This window comes from Orcinus orca, chromosome 3, assembly GCF_937001465.1.
Source record: "Orcinus orca chromosome 3, mOrcOrc1.1, whole genome shotgun sequence".
NCBI lineage: Eukaryota > Metazoa > Chordata > Mammalia > Artiodactyla > Delphinidae > Orcinus > Orcinus orca.
In genome coordinates, this window is record NC_064561.1 from 129,479,708 (window position 1) to 129,498,855 (window position 19,148).

The 19,148-nt window shown below is 40.4% G+C and overlaps 1 protein-coding gene across 3 annotated transcripts in view; it reads right to left on the reverse strand.

Moving 5' to 3' along the window:
* Positions 1 to 19,148, reverse strand: part of MCCC2 (methylcrotonyl-CoA carboxylase subunit 2) — a 64,260-nt gene that overhangs the window by 18,117 nt on the left and 26,995 nt on the right. For all 3 annotated transcript variants that reach the window (XM_012533393.2, XM_033429981.2, XM_033429980.2), the window contains exons 7-10: positions 15,506 to 15,619; positions 8,762 to 8,826; positions 3,753 to 3,852; positions 3,547 to 3,642 (exon numbers count right to left, since the gene is read on the reverse strand). In XM_012533393.2, the coding sequence (XP_012388847.1) occupies positions 3,547 to 3,642; positions 3,753 to 3,852; positions 8,762 to 8,826; positions 15,506 to 15,619 (375 nt within the window). The remainder of the gene's footprint in view (positions 1 to 3,546; positions 3,643 to 3,752; positions 3,853 to 8,761; positions 8,827 to 15,505; positions 15,620 to 19,148) is intronic.

The following is a 19,148-nucleotide window of genomic DNA, read 5'->3' on the forward strand; positions in this document are numbered from 1 at the left end:
AGGGGCTGTCAAATGTATTGGCCAAGAGTCAGGGATTCAATCAGAAAGCAAGGTCCTACTACATGTCACAGGGAATCATACTCAATATTTTGTAATAACCTATAAGGGAAAAGAATCTGAAAAAGATTATATATAAAACTGAATCACTGTGCTGTATACCTGAAGTTAACACAACATTGTAAATCAACTATACTTTAATTAAAAGATTTTATTAAGGAAAAAAAAAGAAGAAGAAAGAAAGCAAGGTCCAGCCTTACAGTCAGAAGACTTAGGCTCCAATCTAGGGTATAACATATGATTTATTGATTTATGTGTCCTAGAGTAAGGCATTTAACCCCTCTGAGTCTCAGTTCTCACTTCTGCAAAGATGGAACAAAGTTGTGAAGATATGATGAACTAGTAATAAAGGAACCTAAGAAAATAATGCTGAGATGAAGAACCAGCTCTGACTCCCAGCTTCTCCCAGCTCTACCACTGGGAAACTAGAGTCACAGGCTGGTTACTTAAAATCCCTGAAGCCTCAGTTTCCTCATCTGTTTAAAAAAAAAAAGTAATAATAATAATACTTAAGAGCTAATAACATTGCCTGGTACTCATCAAAAGGTAGCTATTATTATTAAGCCTTCAATAAAGGTTCATTCATTCTGAATCTGATACACATATATACACACACACACACACACATATAATTAATCTACACAAAGTTACTAGCTTATCCTCCATATTCATCATTATACATCAGGACTATTTCAAAGTGTTCTAAACATGAAGCATATTCCAAATTTTTTCAGAAACTATTTTAGATGCTACACATCATTTTTTCTATCCAGTTTGAGCTTCCTTTTTCCTGTTTACCACATCAATCAAAGCCTTATTTTATAAGCTGCAAAGGCTGAAAAATGAGTGGATAGCTTACTTTGAATTATGTTTTAGCTACTTTCCTAAAAGGTCAAATAATATAATGGGGATATAACAGTTGTCTAAAGTGCTATGTGGCTCCAAAATTACACCTTTTGAAAAACAAACACATAGTGACGACCACTCTTCCATACAAAGATAAAGCCACTCAAAAGGTCAGAGCAGCCTAGGGGCACTTAACGTGAACCCCCTTCTATTTGCTTTACGATGAAGTCCACTCAGCCACATAAAATACACTAACTCATCTGCACAAAGACTCAAACTTTAGGAAGCAGACATATCATATGGCACTACTCCTATTTCTAGGAGCAGAAATCAACGCTCAGAGAGGTTCAACCCCAGTACCACTGACTAGGGAAACAAGAACTAGAACCTGGGTTTGTTTTTTTTTTGGCGGTACTCGGGCCTCTCACTGTTATGGCCTCTCCCGCTGCGGAGCACAGGCTCCGGAAGCACAGGCTCAGCGGCCATGGCTCACGGGCCCAGCCGCTCTGCGGCACGTGGGATCTTCCCAGACCGGGGCACGAACCCGCGTCCCCTGCATCGGCAGGCGGACTCTCAACCACTGTGCCATAAGGGAAGCCTTAGAACCTGGGTTTTTCAATTAATATCTCAATGTTGTCCCACAGCTCCATATACTAGTAAGACCTCCATACAAGGCTTATTTGCAATTACAGAAAAATATAATAAATTAACATCACAATGATGAACATGAATCAGCAAAAGGTAGAAGTCCAGGATACAATTTAAGAAGGCAGAAGTCTATCTTTATAAAAAGATATCCATTAAAATGAAATTGAACTACCATGAAGGCATGGATTCACATCTGTTTTGCTCATTTCTGTACCCCTAGTGCCTGAAACAATACCTTCATGGAAAAAGCACTCAATAAATACTGTGGAATAAATGAAAAAAGTGATTATGCTTGAAAGAATGAATCCTTAGCCACCTAGAAAACTTGACTATTAGAACAACTCATTTTTCAGGCACATCAGATTGTAAGTGCCAGTTTTTTCTATGCCTGTAATTAATTAAAAAGTCAAACTGAAAACTTAATTCTAGGGGCTTCCCTGGTGGCGCAGTGGTTGAGAGTCCGCCTGCTGGTGCAGGGGACACGGGTTCGTGCCCCGGTCCGGGAGGATCCTACATGCCGCGGAGCGGCTGGGCCTGTGAGCCACGGCCGCTGAGCCTGCGCATCCAGAGCCTGTGCTCCGCAACGGGAGAGGTCACGACAGTGAGAGGCCCGCGTACCGCAAAAAAAAAAGAAAAAAAAAACCTAATTCTAAAACTTATAGTTAACTAAATTACCTTGCTAAAGTGAAGTACCAGTTGAAGCTCCATTAAAATCCAGCACTTAAGATCCTCTAACAATAATAGGGTATTGCCTAAAGAAATATTTGTACATATCCATAAGTGGGATATTACACTCATCAATTCATCCAAAAAAATATTTACTGAGTGCCTACCATGTCACCAGGTACTAGTATAAGAATCAGGACCTAACCACAAAAAAACATTCATGAAGAAGTTTCAAATAATGGGGAGATGTTTATAATTTAAACTGGAAAAATTAGAATTAAATATATATATATATATCAATATATGTATGTATGTATATACTATCTGAACTACATAAAAATGTATACATACACACTAAGCCAAAACACCAAAATATTGGCTGCTTTCTCTGCATGGTGTAATTACAAGCAATTTTATGTTTTTCTGTATTTTCTATATTTTTCACAGTTAGTACATAATAGTTTTATAGTCAAGGGGAAACATAACAAAATATTAAGGCACAGAATCTGATATTAGGACAGTTTCCTAATTTAGAAAGTATCCTACCAGATATGGATACTGAACAAAATAAAAGACTACATGCTGGGCTTCCCTGGTGGTGCAGTGGTTGAGAGTCCGCCTGCTGATGCAGGGGACACGGGTTCGTGCCCCGGTCCAGGAAGATCCCACATGCCGCGGAGCGGCTGGGCCTGTGAGCCATGGCCGCTAAGCCTGCGCGTCTGGAGCCTGTGCTCCGCAATGGGAGAGGCCACAACAGTGAGAGGCCCGCATACCGCAAAAAAAAAAAAAAAAAAAAAGACTACATGCTATATGCAAGCACTAAAAATTGTCAATCTAAACTACAGAAGACAATCTGTAACCATAGCAACATCTTCAACTGCAATCAAATGTCTAATCTTTGCTCCTGTCATATTGATCTAAAAGGGTATGTTTTTTCCTTTGAACAACTTACTGACATTTCATCCACTTCCCAAAATAAGAACCCAAAAAAGAAATAGCTGGAAATTATTAAGTTGTGCTACATCATTCCTAATGTCCACAGGAATATGGAGTACTAAATATGGACAAAGCAAGCTTAGTCATCGTGCAATGAAAACTTTCCAGTAATTAAGAGGTTTTCCCCCCCTCTCTCTTTTAGTAAGATATCTTTCCCTTATATGTCACTCCTTACTGAGACCCACAACAGTCCCTTAGTTTAGGGATGAACATATCTAAAACAGACTTCAGCTCTGAAAATGGATACACACAGCTTGTAGTTCAAACAAAGTTTAAACACATGGCATAAACTATGATAGCATAGCTTATGGCTCACAGTTCCACTTTACACACCTCTCGGACATCAAAGTTCCTCTTAAGGTTGGCACCAACTATTCCATACAATTCATCAGCAGGAAATAAAGGATCTTCAGAAGGTTCAATGGTAACCTGCAGAAATATACAACAATCACATTAGCCTATTTAAAGACATTATTTCAAGGTGACATAAGCCAAAATGCTTTGGGAAAATAAAAAATATAAGAACAGATCCAACTCACATCCATTTTCTTCTGATAATTTAGATTCCTTACAATCTTCCTAGCTAAGTGAAGGGCATGATTATCATCCAAAGCGTAGTAGTCACTTACTCCAGACTTTCTACAGAGTAAAGCACACTAAAAGAATCAGAACAGGGAAAAGGAAAATAATTAAATATCTTAAACCCCAAGTATCTTCTCTCATCTAAGGATGACGTCTTTTTACTTCCAAAACACTTTAATAACTGTCATCTAATTTGATCTTCATAATGTCCCTGGCAAAACAGTATTAACCTTGTTTTACAAACAGGAAAAACTGAGGTACACAAAAGTTAAGTACCTTGTCCTAGGACCACCAGTACCTGCATAAGAACCCATACCTTCTATTTTTCAATCTTGACCTTCTTCTACTGGACCACAGGGCCTTATTTAATGCTCATCCCGTACACCTCAGACAAAATCGTATATGATAGATAAAGTTCAACCACAGCTGGCACGCTTTCGTGATGTAGTTGGTAACAAAAATTGTTTATACCTCTCATTTCTGAGAGACTGCTGAGGCCTTCCTTACCACGTTATACCCCAAGAGTAAGCTGCTGCAGGTAGCACACACGAAGGCTTGAAAACGCTGTTCCTCAGATCAATGGTGAAAATGGGTATTGATAATATGGAACTGTGGTAAGGGCCTGCTCAATTTCAAGTTCAACGTGAATAAAGCATGGGCGTGCTCTGGCTCCAATTAGATGGCTTGTTGTTTCACTTGTAGATGTACTATGACTTTCTAATAAAGTATTAAAAAAAAAACACTATAAAGTCAGGCAAAAATATACACCTAAAGGGACTTCCCTGGCAGTCCACTGGTTAAGACACCACGCTTCCACTGCAGGGGGCACAGGTTCAATTGGTCGGGGAACTATAAGATGCCACGTGCCACGCAGCACAGCCAAAAAATATAAAAAAATATATATATATATAGGTGTGTGTGTGCGCGCACACACACACAACGCCTGAAAAAACAGAATTTTAGTTCATTTTATGAGCAAGAACTAAGCTGCCGCGATCTAAATTTTGATGTCTTGTCTAAGGAACACACCAAATCCTTAGGAGACGTCTTAGAACTGGGCTCTCACAGTGGTTTCACGTCACTGTCCACCTCGGGCTTGGGTGTTCCTCAATAAGAGCAAGGACCATGTGTGCTCCTCCAATCCTTTGCAAATAGCAGACCCTTCAGTTTCTTTAATTTGGTAGGACATTTTACAACTGACCGTGTCTTCCAAATGCTTCACAAATACCAGCTACAACTGCTGACTTCTCGCTACACTGTAGTAACTCAGTAAGCAAAGAAAAGCAGAAGGGACTGCTTCCAAATCAGTAAATATTTAAAATAAAATGCCCTTTTTTTAAAAAAAATAAATTTATTTATTTATTTATTTTTGACTGTGCTGGGTCTTTGTTGCTGTACATGGGCTTTTCTCTAGTTGTGGAGAGCGGGGACTACTCTTTGTTGTGGTGCACAGGCTTCTCATTGTGGTGGCTTCTCTCGTTGTGGAGCACAGGCTCTAGGCGCGCGGGCTCAGCAGTTGTGGCTTGCGGGCTCTAGAGCACAGGCTCAGCAGTTGTGGCTCGCGGGCTCTAGAGCCCAGGCTCAGCAGTTGTGGCTCGCGGGCTCTAGAGCGCAGGCTCAGTAGTTGTGACGCACGGGCTTCGTTGCTCCGTGGCATGTGGGATCTTCCCGGACCAGGGCTCGAACCCGTGTCCCCTGTATTGGCAGGTGGATTCTTAACCACTGTGCCACCAGGGAAGTCCTAAAATGCCTTCTTTTAAAAACTGTCTAGCATTTACCAAAACAACAGGAAAGGGAAATTTTTTGATGAGACACTACTATGTAAAGCTTTGTGTCAAATTAACTACGAAGGATGACGAATCGGAGATGTACAAATACATATTTACAATGACAGAGAGAACCCAGAGCAAGTTGTGCCTAGTAAATTTTATGACACTGTTCCCAAAAAAGCCATCCCCATCTAATCACTGTCCCATGATTTTAAACAGGCTACTATGAATGATGATAGCTAAAAGTAATAGAGCGCTTAGTATGCCACAGACACTGTGCTATGACGCAGGAATTATTCATATCTTCATTTTACAGAAGAGGAAATGAGGCTCTGGGAAGTTATGTAGTTTGTCTAGTCACAAGGGTAACAAGTGAGGCAAACGGAAGATGAATCCTAGAACCTACATGCCTAACTTGATATACAACCTACAGCTTTTACGGGCACCAGATGACTTTTTTTAAACTGTCAAAAAAATTTTTTAAATTAATGCTCCTCAAATACTATCTTCATCTCCTTCCCCTGATTAAGCACCTACAAACAGCGGCAGCCCACTTTGTCCTGTTTCTATTCTACCTGCATCCTCTCTCTCTCCAGGCTGAAACGTCTACTTCACTGTCTCCCTGAAATGGTCAGTAAATGACCAGGTAAGAGAGAAATGCTGCATCTCTGCTCACAGTAGTGCTCACCAAAATAAGCAAGTCTTCTGTTTAAACCCAGGCAGAAAACTCAGGCTCTCGAAGCTTCTCCCTGCCTACCTCAATTCCGCTCCAGCTCTTCCCTTAATCATTCCTCCTTTTGCCTCTAGCTGTAAAACTGGAAGCATAATAGCTTATTTGTTTTGTAATTGTTTTTTAGTTCATTCATTTATATCTCTTATCTGCCGAGTTAAATTATAAATCCTTGACGGCAGGGACTAGGCCTGAAATTTTTCTGTATTACTCATAACACTTAGTACAATCAATCTATCCACAAATAAGTGCTCAAAAAGAAAGGAGTGAATGAAAAACTGAGGCAAAGGTAGGTTCCTTAGCCAACTCTTCAAAAGGCAAGGCAGTGTTCTTTGATAGGAGGGTGGAAATGTTGTACCTATTTTCCGTCTCCCACCTACTGGACTGCTCCCACAGTCACCTGCCTCCCTGGTTTATGGTTTGGCAAAGCAAAGAAAGGTTTACTGCACCTCCCAGGCCACTGAGCTCAATGATTAGATCTACCTGTCAGTTATGCCTGGGTTCTTTAGGGTCTAGTTCTGGGTCCTCTTCCTTATCTACACTCACCTCAAGGTGAGCTCACCTAGTCCCATGGTTTAAATTCCACCTCCATGTTGATGGTTCTTGAGCACAGATCTAGGCTCCAGACTCTTATAGTTAACTGCCTATTCAGCATCTCTACTTGGATGTCTGGATCATCTCTAACTTAGCAGGTTCAAAAGCAACACTTGATCCCCCTGCCCTATCCCCAACTCTGCCCCTCCTCCCGTCTTCACAATCTCAGGAAATGAAACCATTTCATGTCATCATCTTTGTCACCTCACTTTCCTGTGCCCCATATATGAAATCCATCAACAAGTCCCTCAATTCCACCTCTAAAATAGAGCACAAATCTGATTACTCCCGTCCTCCGTTCACTACCACCATAATTATCTAAGCCACCGGCACCTCTCAGCCAACTCTAGCAATAGTTGTATGCTACTGATACAACCACCCAACTGGTCCGTCACACACACTATTGCCAACCCTCTAAGCATTCATTCTCCATTTAGCAGACAGAGGGATTTTTTTTTTCTAATGAAATGTTTAATAATAGCACAAACTCTCCTTAAAACTCTTCGATGGTTTCCTAATTGCTCATAAAAGAAAAAGTCCAAAACGTTGAATGACCAATTACGATGATAAACAATAATAATAATGGCAGTTAACAATTACAGGCACTTATTTTAAAGCAGGTATTGTTTCAAGCAATTTACACATACCATCTCATTTAATTCTCACAAAATTCTAGGAGGTAGATGATCTTCTTACTCCTGAACTCTAACCTGAAATGGGAAGACCAGCAATGTGAAGGAGCGGCTCATGCCTGACTCACAAGGGCCAGCTGTGTGCATCTCTTCCTGATTCCATGTTCAGTGGTGTCCCGCTGGTAGCTTAAAATCAGCTATGGCGGGATAATTCATACCACAGATATTGGCAGATGCCACAAAGCAGGACATTTTCCCTCCTCAGTGAATCAGCTAAGCATTTACCTGCTATTGAGCATTTAGCTAAGCTATTCCCCAGCATTGCAAGCAGCCTGCATGGACCTTAAATGGACACTAGCTCCTCAAGCAAGCCCTAGATAGCAGCTCAGTCACAAGCAAATGTAAGTCCTCATATAACTTCCCCAACAGCCCTTAAGATCAACAGTCTCCCCTGCCTCTCTGCACCTGTATGCTTAGATAAAATCCCCATGGAACTTACCAATACCCCAATCTTCTGATTTGATTGACCAATCGAGCTGTAGTCAGGGGACCCCAAAGCACTCCAACCATGGACCCTAATAAAAACATGTACCCAGGTCCTGTCTCTCTCTCTGGGCACTCTGCCTAGACCGCCTCATGTGGCCCATCAAGGTGTGCTGTGTACTTCCTCCAGAACCTGTGACTGATAAACTTCTCTATTTCAAATTCTCTTGTGGTCTGTTGTTGAACCACGGCTCACCATCCAGCATCCTGTGCTCCACTTAACAGGTGTTAATTAAACAAAGGCATAATGCCTGCACACCACTGGGTTAGCCCCACCTTCTATATGCCTATACTTCTTTGTAGCCCTTATCATGTATACATATTTATAGAATTTTTTGCTGATTATTTCTTTATTGCCCACCTCTTTGACTAGACTATAAGCTTCTTGAGATCAAAGACAATGTCTATCTTATCATCTCAAATACCTAAACAGTGCCTGGCACATAACAGGTGCTCAATGGATGTTTGTTAAATAAATAAGAAACCTGTTTCTCCAGTCTTTCTAGGCTATAATGAAAAAGTTGATGTTCTTGCTTAGAAACGGAACTCTAAAAGAATTGGACCCTAAAAGAGCGGATCTAGAACAAATAAACTGGTTTGATCTGGCAAGTTTAACACCTGGAAAAAATAATGTAACACTTCTTTTAAACAAACAAGTGACAATCAATCCTGGAAAGAAACAACTGCTTCTGTTTCACCTGCAGTGAAGATCAGCACCTCCGAGATCCTCAGCTGACACCTCTTCTCCAGTGGCTGCTTTAACCTACAACAAGGATAAAAGTCAATGGTGAGTTTTCTCCATCAAAGATACAGTAAAGTCTCCTACAAACAAACAAGTTCCGTTCTGAGAGTGCGTTCGTAAATCCAATTTGTTCGTTAAGTCCAACAAAGTTAGCCTAAGTATCCAATTAACACAATCGGCTATACAGTACTATACTGTAATAGGTTTATAATACTTTTCACACAAATAATACATAAAAAACAAACAAACACAAAAAATAAAGAAAATATTTTTAATCTTACAGTACAGTACCTTGAAAAGTACAGTAGTACAGTACAACAGCTGGCATACAGGGGCACGTTTGCATCTTCAAAAGTTCTCAACTTGAAAGTTCGTATGTAGGGGAATTACTGTATTAAAATGCTGTCCTACACACCTCTTAACCTGATTATATCTACCATTCTTTCTTCCATAGAACTAGACATTTTGTTTCTCATCCCACCCACCTAGGTAAACCTAGATAATATTGTCTCTAGTCTACCGACGACAAATGTGAACCCACAGTCACTAAGGAACCTGCCCACAGCCTCTGAGCAAGGGATGGAACCTGATCTGAACCCAGACATTCCTGGTCTGAAAGCACACTCTCTTTCCCCTACATTATTCTGCCTCCACACCCACGTTAAAGCCTTTGTGTCTGTGCACATGCTGATCCTACTGCTGGGCTCCCTTCTCCCTCTCAACCACCCGGTGAATCCCCAATTATCCTTCAAGCCCTATCTGCTCTGTGTGGCTTTCCCTGACCTGCCCAGGCCTTTTAACCATTAACGACACTCCATGGTTTTAACAGAGCAATGTTTGCTCATCTGTGGTTCAAGAGCATTCCACCTACACCTCCAACATGGCGCCTACCAGACTATATGTCAGTAATTTGCATGTGTCTCTGTCATCTCCTCTATACTGTGAGTTCCTTGATGGCAGAAACTGTGATTTATTCATCTTTGGACACAATACATATATTGAAGTAATGCTATTTTTTCACCTTTGTTGAAAAATTCCAGTGACTGTCAAAAACAAACTCTTAAAGGTATAATATCTTTAAGATGGGGGGAAAAAATCTCCATGATTACCCACATCTAAGATTCAGCATAATATGACTAAAAAGAAAGAAACCTTAAGTAACAAATTAAGAATGACTTAATTATAGGGACTTCCTTGGTGGCGCACGGGTTAAGAATCCGCCTGCCAATGCAGGGGACGCGGGTTTGATCCCTGGTCAAGGAAGATCCCACATGCCGTGGAGCAACTAAGCCCGTGCGTCACAACTACTGAGCCTGTGCTCTAGAGCCCGTGAGCCACAACTACTGCAGCCCACTCACCTAGAGCCCGTGCTCCGCAACAAGAGAAGCCACCGCAATGAGAAGCTCGTGCACCGCACAGAGAGTAGCCCCCGCTCCCCACAACTAGAGAAAGCCCACGCACAGCAATTAAGACCCAACACAGCTAAAAATAAATTAATTAATTAATAATAATTTTAAAAAAGAATGACAATTATAGCCTGAGAAATTCGAACAAGAAAAAGCAAGAAAAATCATTTAATGCTAAATGTCAACCTGACCCCTTAGGAATAATTTATTGATTCCTACTGCTTTGGGTTGGTCGATTTGTTTCTTTTTCTTCAAGTAATAAAAGAAAAGCTTTTATGAGAATAATGAACACTAATCTAAAATACAGCATAGAAATGACTTATTCACTACATCAAAAGCTCTGTCTTAAATAAAATATTATTCCAGGTAATTAAATTTTTCACCTCCAATTATGCACCCCCAGAACTAAATTCTTTTTTTTTTTTTTTTGCGGTACACAGGCCTCTCACTATTCTGGCCTCTCCCATTGCGGAGCACAGGCTCTGGACGCGCAGGCTCAGCGGCCATGGCTCACGGGCCCAGCCGCTCCGCGGCATGTGGGATCTTCCCGGACCGGGGCACGAACCCATGTCCCCTGCATCGGCAGGCGGACTCTCAACCACTGCACCACCACGGAAGCCCCAGAACTAAATTCTTGATTCTCTTCTTCCCAAAAAATTTGGTGTAAAATAACATTCAGTCCAGACAATAGCTACTTATAAGAGGTGTCTGGATATTTAAAGTTGTAAAAACGAATAAACATCTGACATATGATAATTCATTTTCAGGGAACTCACTGATATCAACTGAAAAAATAAAGATTTGTCATCAGTTAATATCTATGGAACACCCACAACATGTTTGAAACTGTGATAGGTATAAAGATGATTAAAGTCAAAGAGAAAATGAAAGCTGCTCATTCTATTAAATAACAAGTTCGGATGATAAACAAAAGGTAGGAGAACTAAAAAACTCCTTCAAAAATTTTTCTTATTCCACAGGGAACTTTGCTCAATACTATGTAACAACCTAAATGGGAAAAGAATTTGAAAAAGAATAGACACATGTATATGTATAACTGAATCACTTTGCTGTACACCTTAAACTATCACAACATTGTTAATCAACTATACTCCAATAGAAAATAAAAAGTTAAAAAAATTTACCTTATTAGTATGCATTTTTTCCAACCACGTTAAACTACTGAAAGCTACAACCTCACATTATGTGTGAAACCTACAAAGCCTTTTCTCAATTTTCAGTGAAACAAGCATCAAAATTTAGAATTCTTAAGCAGGTAAGGCTGCTGCTGCTTCTTTTTCTGCCTGTAAATACAGCCTTTTGATGGTAGACTACTGAACAAGGTTTAGTTCTCTAACAGAACTGCAGACTTCAGCTGCTACGTTGCTTCTTTCTAAGGCACAAGTTAAATCTGAATCCACTGAACAGACATTGTAATGCTGACCTTTAGACAAAAGCTTCTCTTGAAAACAGTTAGCATTATTTCAGTATTATGATACTACCTATATTCCCAAAAAGATGTTTTAAAATTTTAGTCATATCTTTACTTATTCTCTAGTGAAAAATAAACAAGAATTACCCAGGAAAGTTTACTACACATAGGTAAATTAACCAACGATTGCTATCACACATAGCTAGAAAAATATTGAAGAATAATATTTAATATTATGCTGCAGGGGTTTTGAATAATGGCTTGAGACTTTTAATTCATTTGAAAAGGCACCTCTTCAGGTTTATCTGATCCTCAGTAAAAGTTATTAAAAATTAACACAATCATTTGGAAAATACACTTATTTAACATCAAAGTATAACATCTTTTAATATACTCTTTTTAATAAACTTGAGTTAATATTCCAAAACTAGATAATTCTTTGATAGACTTTTGAAGCAAGAAACTTACTTTTTAAGATATAATTCACATACCACAAAATTCACCATTTAAAAGAATACAATTCAGTGTTTTTTATTATATTAACAAGGCTGTATAACAACCATCACTACCACCTAATTCCAGAACATTTCATCGCTCCCAAAAGAAACCCCATACTCATTAGCAGTCCCTCCCCACTCTACCCCCTCCCAGTCCTTGGCGACAGCTAATCTACTTTCGGTCTCTATGAATTTGCCTATTCTACATATTTCATAGAAGGGTAACTATACAATATTTGTTCTTTGTGTCTGGCCCAATGTTTTCAAGGTTTGTCCATGTTGTAGGATGTGTCAAAACTTCTTTCCTTTTTATGGCTGAATTACTCCACTTGTAGGTTTATTATAGCTTTAGAAGTTCCTTGACATTATTCTTTTTACCTATTTAATATTCTTGGATTTTACTTACGTAATGGGATGTTTTGTTGTAACCAGTAGAAATTACCTGTGTCTTCCCCCAGCCTCTCTTTATCACTCCGAAGTCTAGGATCATGTTGTGACATAAGCAAAGCAGGGTGACAACTGCTTTCCTGAAAATCACAATGGAGGCGTCCAGAGGAGAGATGAGGAAGAGCGGAGGACGACATAATCCAGTCCTCAGTGCCTGCATCACGGGCAGGTGGCCCGTGAAGTTGCACAGGGTCCCACTCTCAGAAGGGCCCTGTGCTTGGAGTTTAATGCTCAGTGGTCACCCTAGTGAAAGTCTAACTAACTTTATCTTTGAATCTGTGTTCTGTAAGTGAAGTCTGATGGGACAACGGAGCATGTGTGTTGAGGTTTAGAGCCTCAGATCTTGTGCAGTCTGCCTCCCCCCATCTCCCTGGGATGGGTTCTTGGCTCCCTGCTTCCCTGCTGACTGGTGCCTGGGCCCTGGGTCCTGCCCTACCTTCTCCTCCCCACCCCTGCCTAGCACCTGGTACACCCGCCCCCAGTGGGGGCCTGACACAGCTGTAGGGAGGATCAGAGGTCAGGTGTGCCCCCCATGGTGTCTCAGGGAAGAGCATGGCAGCCCCATCACTGTCCTGGGCTGGCAGTGCTGAGGTGTGCTGCTGAGGTGTGCTCTCCAACAGGCCACTCTGCGTGTTGGGGGAGGGGGGCTGGGGGGGGATGCTAAGGGCTAGGCTTTTGCTCGTTCCCCATCTGGGTACCAAGCACGTTCTCACATGGAGGCAGCACCTCCTTGGGGACATGGTGGGCCCATGGGAAGTAGAGATGCCTGGCGGGGGCGGGGGCAGGGGTGGGGTGGGGCCTGTCATTAAATAACAAATAAAAACACCATGACTGGTAGACAGACCACAGAAGAAGGGAACATGTTTCATATTTTAGTATCTTTTACAGTAGTTTTCTCCTTTTTGAACAAAGGGTTCCATATTTTCATTTTGCACTGGGGTCTGCAAATCATGTAGCTGCCCTACCAGTGATCCATAAAGCTTGCTAGTATTAAAAATTTAGAGCACCACTCATAGCTATTCTAACTCTTTTTTCTTGGTTGGGGGGGCCTTAACCTTTTGAAAAGATGTTTTCACAAGACTCGGAAAGTCAAAGGTCTCTCTCCCATCCAGCTTCATCTCCTCTGCTTTTAAACAACATTTACTCTATCTTTTTCAGTTTCTTTATGCATATACAAGCTTACAAATGTATAATTCCCCCCCTCCACTTTACGCAAAAGTTAACACACTATGTGTAAGCACCTTGCTGTTTTCACTTAACAATGTATTGGTTTGTTATTGACCTTGAGTAGAAGAAAAGATAAGTAAAAGTATTTTTCCTCAGCCAGCACCATTCAAGGGGGAAAGGACAGTCCTTTCAACACATGATGCTGAGACAACTGCATGTCCACGTACAGAAAACTGTCGAACCCGTTCCTGAAACCGCACCAAAAAACAACTCAAAATGGATCACAGACCCAAACGTAAGAGTTAAAATTGTAAAACTCTTAGAAGAAAACAAAGGATTAAATCTTTGCAACCTTGGAATAGGCAATACCTTCACAGATAAGACACCAAAAGCACAAGCAAAAAAAAAAAAGAAAAAAATATAAAAATTGGACTTCATCAAAATTTAAAATGTTTATGCTTCAAAAGAAAATACCATCAAGAGGGTGAAAAGACAACCCATAGAAGAAAATATTTGCAAATCATACATCTGATAAGAGACTTGTATCCAGAACACATGAAGAATTCTTACAACTCAATAAAAAGACAAGAGCCCAATTACAAAATGGGCAAAGGATCTGAATAGACAGTTCTCCACAGAAGATACACAAATAGCCAACAAGCACATGAAAGATGCTCAGTATCATTAGCCATTAGGGAAATGAAAATCAAAACCACAGTGAGGTACCATGTCACACCCACTATGATGGCTACCGTCAAACAGACACACAAGAACAAGTGCTGGAGAGAATGTAGAGAAATCAGAACCCTCACACACTGCTGGCAAGAATGTAAAATATGCTCTGGACAGTTTGGCTGTTCCTCAAAATGTTAACCTTAGAGCTACCATATGACCCAGAAATTGTACTTGTAGGTTTATATCCAATAGAGATGAAAACATACCCATATAAAAACTTATACATGAATGTTCATAGGAGCATTATTCATAATATCCAAAAAGTGGAAACAATCCAAATGTCCATCAACCGATAAATGGATAAACACAATGCAGCCTATCCATACAATGAAATATTATTCAGCCATAAAGAGGAAGGAAGTGATTCCTCCAAAATTTAAACATAGAATTACCACATGATTCAGCAATTCCACTTCTGAGCATATACCCAAAAGAAGTGAAAGCAGGGACTCACACAGGTATTTGTATACTCATGGTCACAGCAGCATTATTCCAAATAGCCTCAAAGTGGAAGCAACCCAAAAGTCCACTGATGGATAAGTAGACAAAATATGGTATGTACATACATTGGAGTATTATTCAGCCTCAAAGAGGAAGGAAATTCTGAAACATGTTACAACATGGATAAATCTTGAGGACATTTTGCTAAGTGAAATATGCCAAACACAAAAGGACAGATATTATATGATCCCACTTAAATGAGGTTCCTAGAGTAGCCAAATTCATAGACAAAGTAGAATCATGGTTGTTGGGGCAGTGAAGGAGGTGGGGAATAGGGAGTTAGTGTTTAATGGGGACAGAGTTTCAGTTTGGGAAGATAAGAACATTCTGGAGATGGATGGTGGTGAGAGTTGCACAACAAAGTGAATATACTTAATGCCAGAGCACTGTATACTTAAAAATGGTTAGAATGGTAAATTTTATATTATGCATGTTTTACTTCAATCAATCAAGCAAGTAAGCAAACAAGACTATGTTCTTACCAAAAAGAAACAAACAAACAACTAGCTTCTTACCAAGGGAGGTCCTCCCAAGAAAATGGTACCCTGCTTGCGTACGATGATGTTTTCATCAGCCATCGCAGGCACGTAAGCTCCTCCTGCTGTACAGGAGCCCATGACCACTGCTATCTGGAATCCAAGCACACAAGAAACTCATGCAGTACAGCTCAGACAGTGAATTTACACAGTCCCTGGATCTACAGTTCCACAAACACTGCAGTACCAGGGGATATTACTAGCTTGTACCCGTGTTTCTCTCTTTCCCTTTGGCTGTGCCATGCGGCTTGTGGGATCTCAGTTCCTGACCACGGATTGAACCAGGGCCACGGCAGTGAAAGCCCAGAATCCTAACCACTAGGCCACCAGGGAATTCCCTGTGTTTCATTTTTAAAATGGAGTCCTCTAAGTGTTTAGAATGGTTTCCTAACTTTTGTATCAAAGCATTTTGAAGGACTTATGTCACACTTTACAAAGCTTGTGGACAATCTCCCTGTTAAAGAGAAGACTGGCCAAACAGACCTTTACCCTGAGCAACTAATGGAGAGAAGAAACTCACAATCCATCCATAAATTGGCAAAATTATATTAAAAGGACAACTTTTAAATCTAATAATAATAACAGTAATAATAAGTCCTCTAAACAACTGCCACTTACCTCAAAGGAATACTGAAATAATTCTCCAAATGAGTAATGTTAATTTTGTGTCATCCTGAACATAAGACCTTCTAAATATAAAACTAATGTTAGCGTCACAATCGAAAATCTTGCTGAAAAGAAAGTCCATTGTGTTGAAGCTGGGTGATGTATACCTGAGGGTTCACAGTACTATGTTCTCTACTTTTGTGTGTGTTTGAAATTTTCCATGATAAAAGCTTTAAAAAAATTCTTGCTTAGAGATTAGTATGACACGTAATAAATATGGGTTTTGCTGATTACCCCTAGACAGGAATAAACAATATCACAGAGAAAAATAAGAGAAGTATGTGGTGAATATTTTCTTAAATTATCACATGAAAGTAGGTTTTGCTAATTCCAATATGCCATCAGTTTTCCTTCTAGTCATACAAGTATCTGTTCTGGAAAAAAAAAAAAAAAAAAAGCCACACTAGTATTAATCCAAAAGTGAAAGGCAGCATGAGTTAACATTTTTCCATCTAAATGGCTGTCACAAAAGGCATTTTCCCCTATTTCATGTAACATTATGAAAAATGGCTGTAACATTTGTCAACATACTACAGAAGTGTTTGCCACTTATGGTTTTGCTTATCAATCACCCCGTTTTTTTTCTTTCAGTTTTATTGGAATATAATTGACATACAGCACTGTATCAGTTTAAAGTATATAGCATAATGATTTGACTTACATATAGCATGAAATGATTCTTAGTAAGTTTTAGAAAATGTCCATCAGGGACGTTGCTGGCGGTCCAGTGGTCAGGACTCTGCACTTGCACTTCAGGGGGCTCGGGTTCAGTCCCTGGTGGAGGAACTAATATCCCGCATGCCATGTGGCAAATTAAAAAATAAAAAAAGCGGAGCCTAACCACTGGACCGCCAGGGAAGTCCCCAAAATTTTTAAAATAGAAGAAAAATGTTTTTCTTATGATGAAAAAACCCCTTAGGATCTACTCTTAACAACTTTCATATATAACATAGAGCAGTGTTCATTATATTATTCATATTGCATATTACATCACATTACTTATTTATCTTAAAACTGGAAGTTTGTACCTTTCGACCTCCTTCATCCAATTCCCCTTCCCCCCATCCCTCGTCTCTGGTAACTACAAATCTGATCTCTTTTTTTATGGGCTTGTTTGTTTGGTTGGTTTTGAAGTATAATCAACCTACAGCACTATGTTAGTTACTGTAATACAACAGAGGGATTTGATATTTCTATACATTTCAAAATGATCACCACAATAAGTCTAGTTACAGTATGTCGCCACGTAAAGATATTACATAATTACTGACTATATTCCCCCCCACTGTACATTTCATACCCACGACTCATTTACAACTGGAGATCTGCACCTCTTAATCCCCCTCACCTATTTCTCTCCCTCCACCCACACCCCACCTCCCCACAGAAGTCTGTTTTGAAGATATCTATGGCTAGAAAAACTCTTGCCCACAAGCACAAGGAAACATTCATCATAGCAGTGTTCATAATAGCAAAATATGCAAATAGCCAACATGTCCGTCAATACAATATTTTGAAAGGGATACTGTGGATAAATAAATTCTTTAAAAATCTGGGGCAAAAAGTAACACAGGAAAGGTTAGTACTTCATAAATCCAAGTGGAGGGTACATGAGTGTTCTGGTCTATTATTCTCTGTACTTTCTTCAAGTCTGAAATATTTTATGGGTTTTTCTTTAAGTTTATATCAGAAGCTAAGGACACAATTTCACCTTATCACCCTGTTCTCTGCACTAGAACACTAGAATCCACTATCAAAAAAAGAAGTCAAGGAACTAGAGAAGAGTCACAATGATGTGAGAATATGAAAGGGGACAATTTTCAAAAGTAAGCTCTAAAGAACTAAAGAGGCACAGCAGGGTTCCATGAAAACAACTATTGAGCAAAAGGAGAGAAAAGAAGAGCAACTGCCAGCAAGTGGTGTCCCAAGACCGAGGACTGGGGGTTGGGGGGTGGGGATGGAGCAAACAAAGACGAATTATCCTGTCAAAATGTCACAAGACAAAAATGAGGGAAATGAAACTAAATGTCATCCTGTCATCTCAGGGTGGAGAGAAAAGATGTACCAATTTAGCAGAAAAGTCTCTCAAGAGACTAGCTGACAAATTATTAGCACACAAGGCAAACAACAGTCTCTCCAGCCCTCAGATCTTCCAATGTCCGTCTGAGATGGGCAGTCAGGGTTTCGATCATGCTGCAGCCCCTCTGTACCCCGCAACCCCAAGGGGCAGTGCTGCCGGGCTCCACATCAGGGACCCATTTAAACCCCAGTCCCACCTCCTTTGATTCTTCTCTGTCTTGCTGGCTGATCTTCCCCCATCTCTGAACCTAGACTGGGGGTGAGGGCACGGGTGGGGAAGAGAATACCCAACTCACTTTGCATTCTCCCCTATCTTGTCTTTAAAACGTATGGCTTGAGACCTCCAAGCCCCTTTTTAACTATCACAAATGCTCTCTCACAAAACGAATTTTACCATATTCCTAAGAACACTTCAGATGCCTTTTCGCCACAGAATCTCCGCAGTCAAGGAAATCAACAATCCACTTCTCAGACACCAGGTGAGGCATCACAAACATATACAGAAGACTTTTGCTCAGTAACAGAGTAGGAGACTGTGGTAGGCAGTTTCTAAAACACCCCCCCCCGCCCCCTGTCATACTAGACTCTTGGTATTCACTTCCTGTATGATCACGTCCCCTTGAGCGTGCGGTGGATCTGGTGACATGCTGCTAATGAATGGAATATGGCAAGTGATGGGACGTCACTGCTGTGCTCAGGGTGTGAGGGACCGTGTCTTCTGTCTTGCTGGCCCTCTTTCTCGCCCACCTGCTTGCTCACTCTGATGCAGCTAGCTGACATGCTGTGACATGCTGTACGGAGAGGCCCACAAAAGAAAGAACCCACAACAGCTCATAAGGAACTGAGGGGTTTCTGCAAAGAACTGAATCCTACCAAC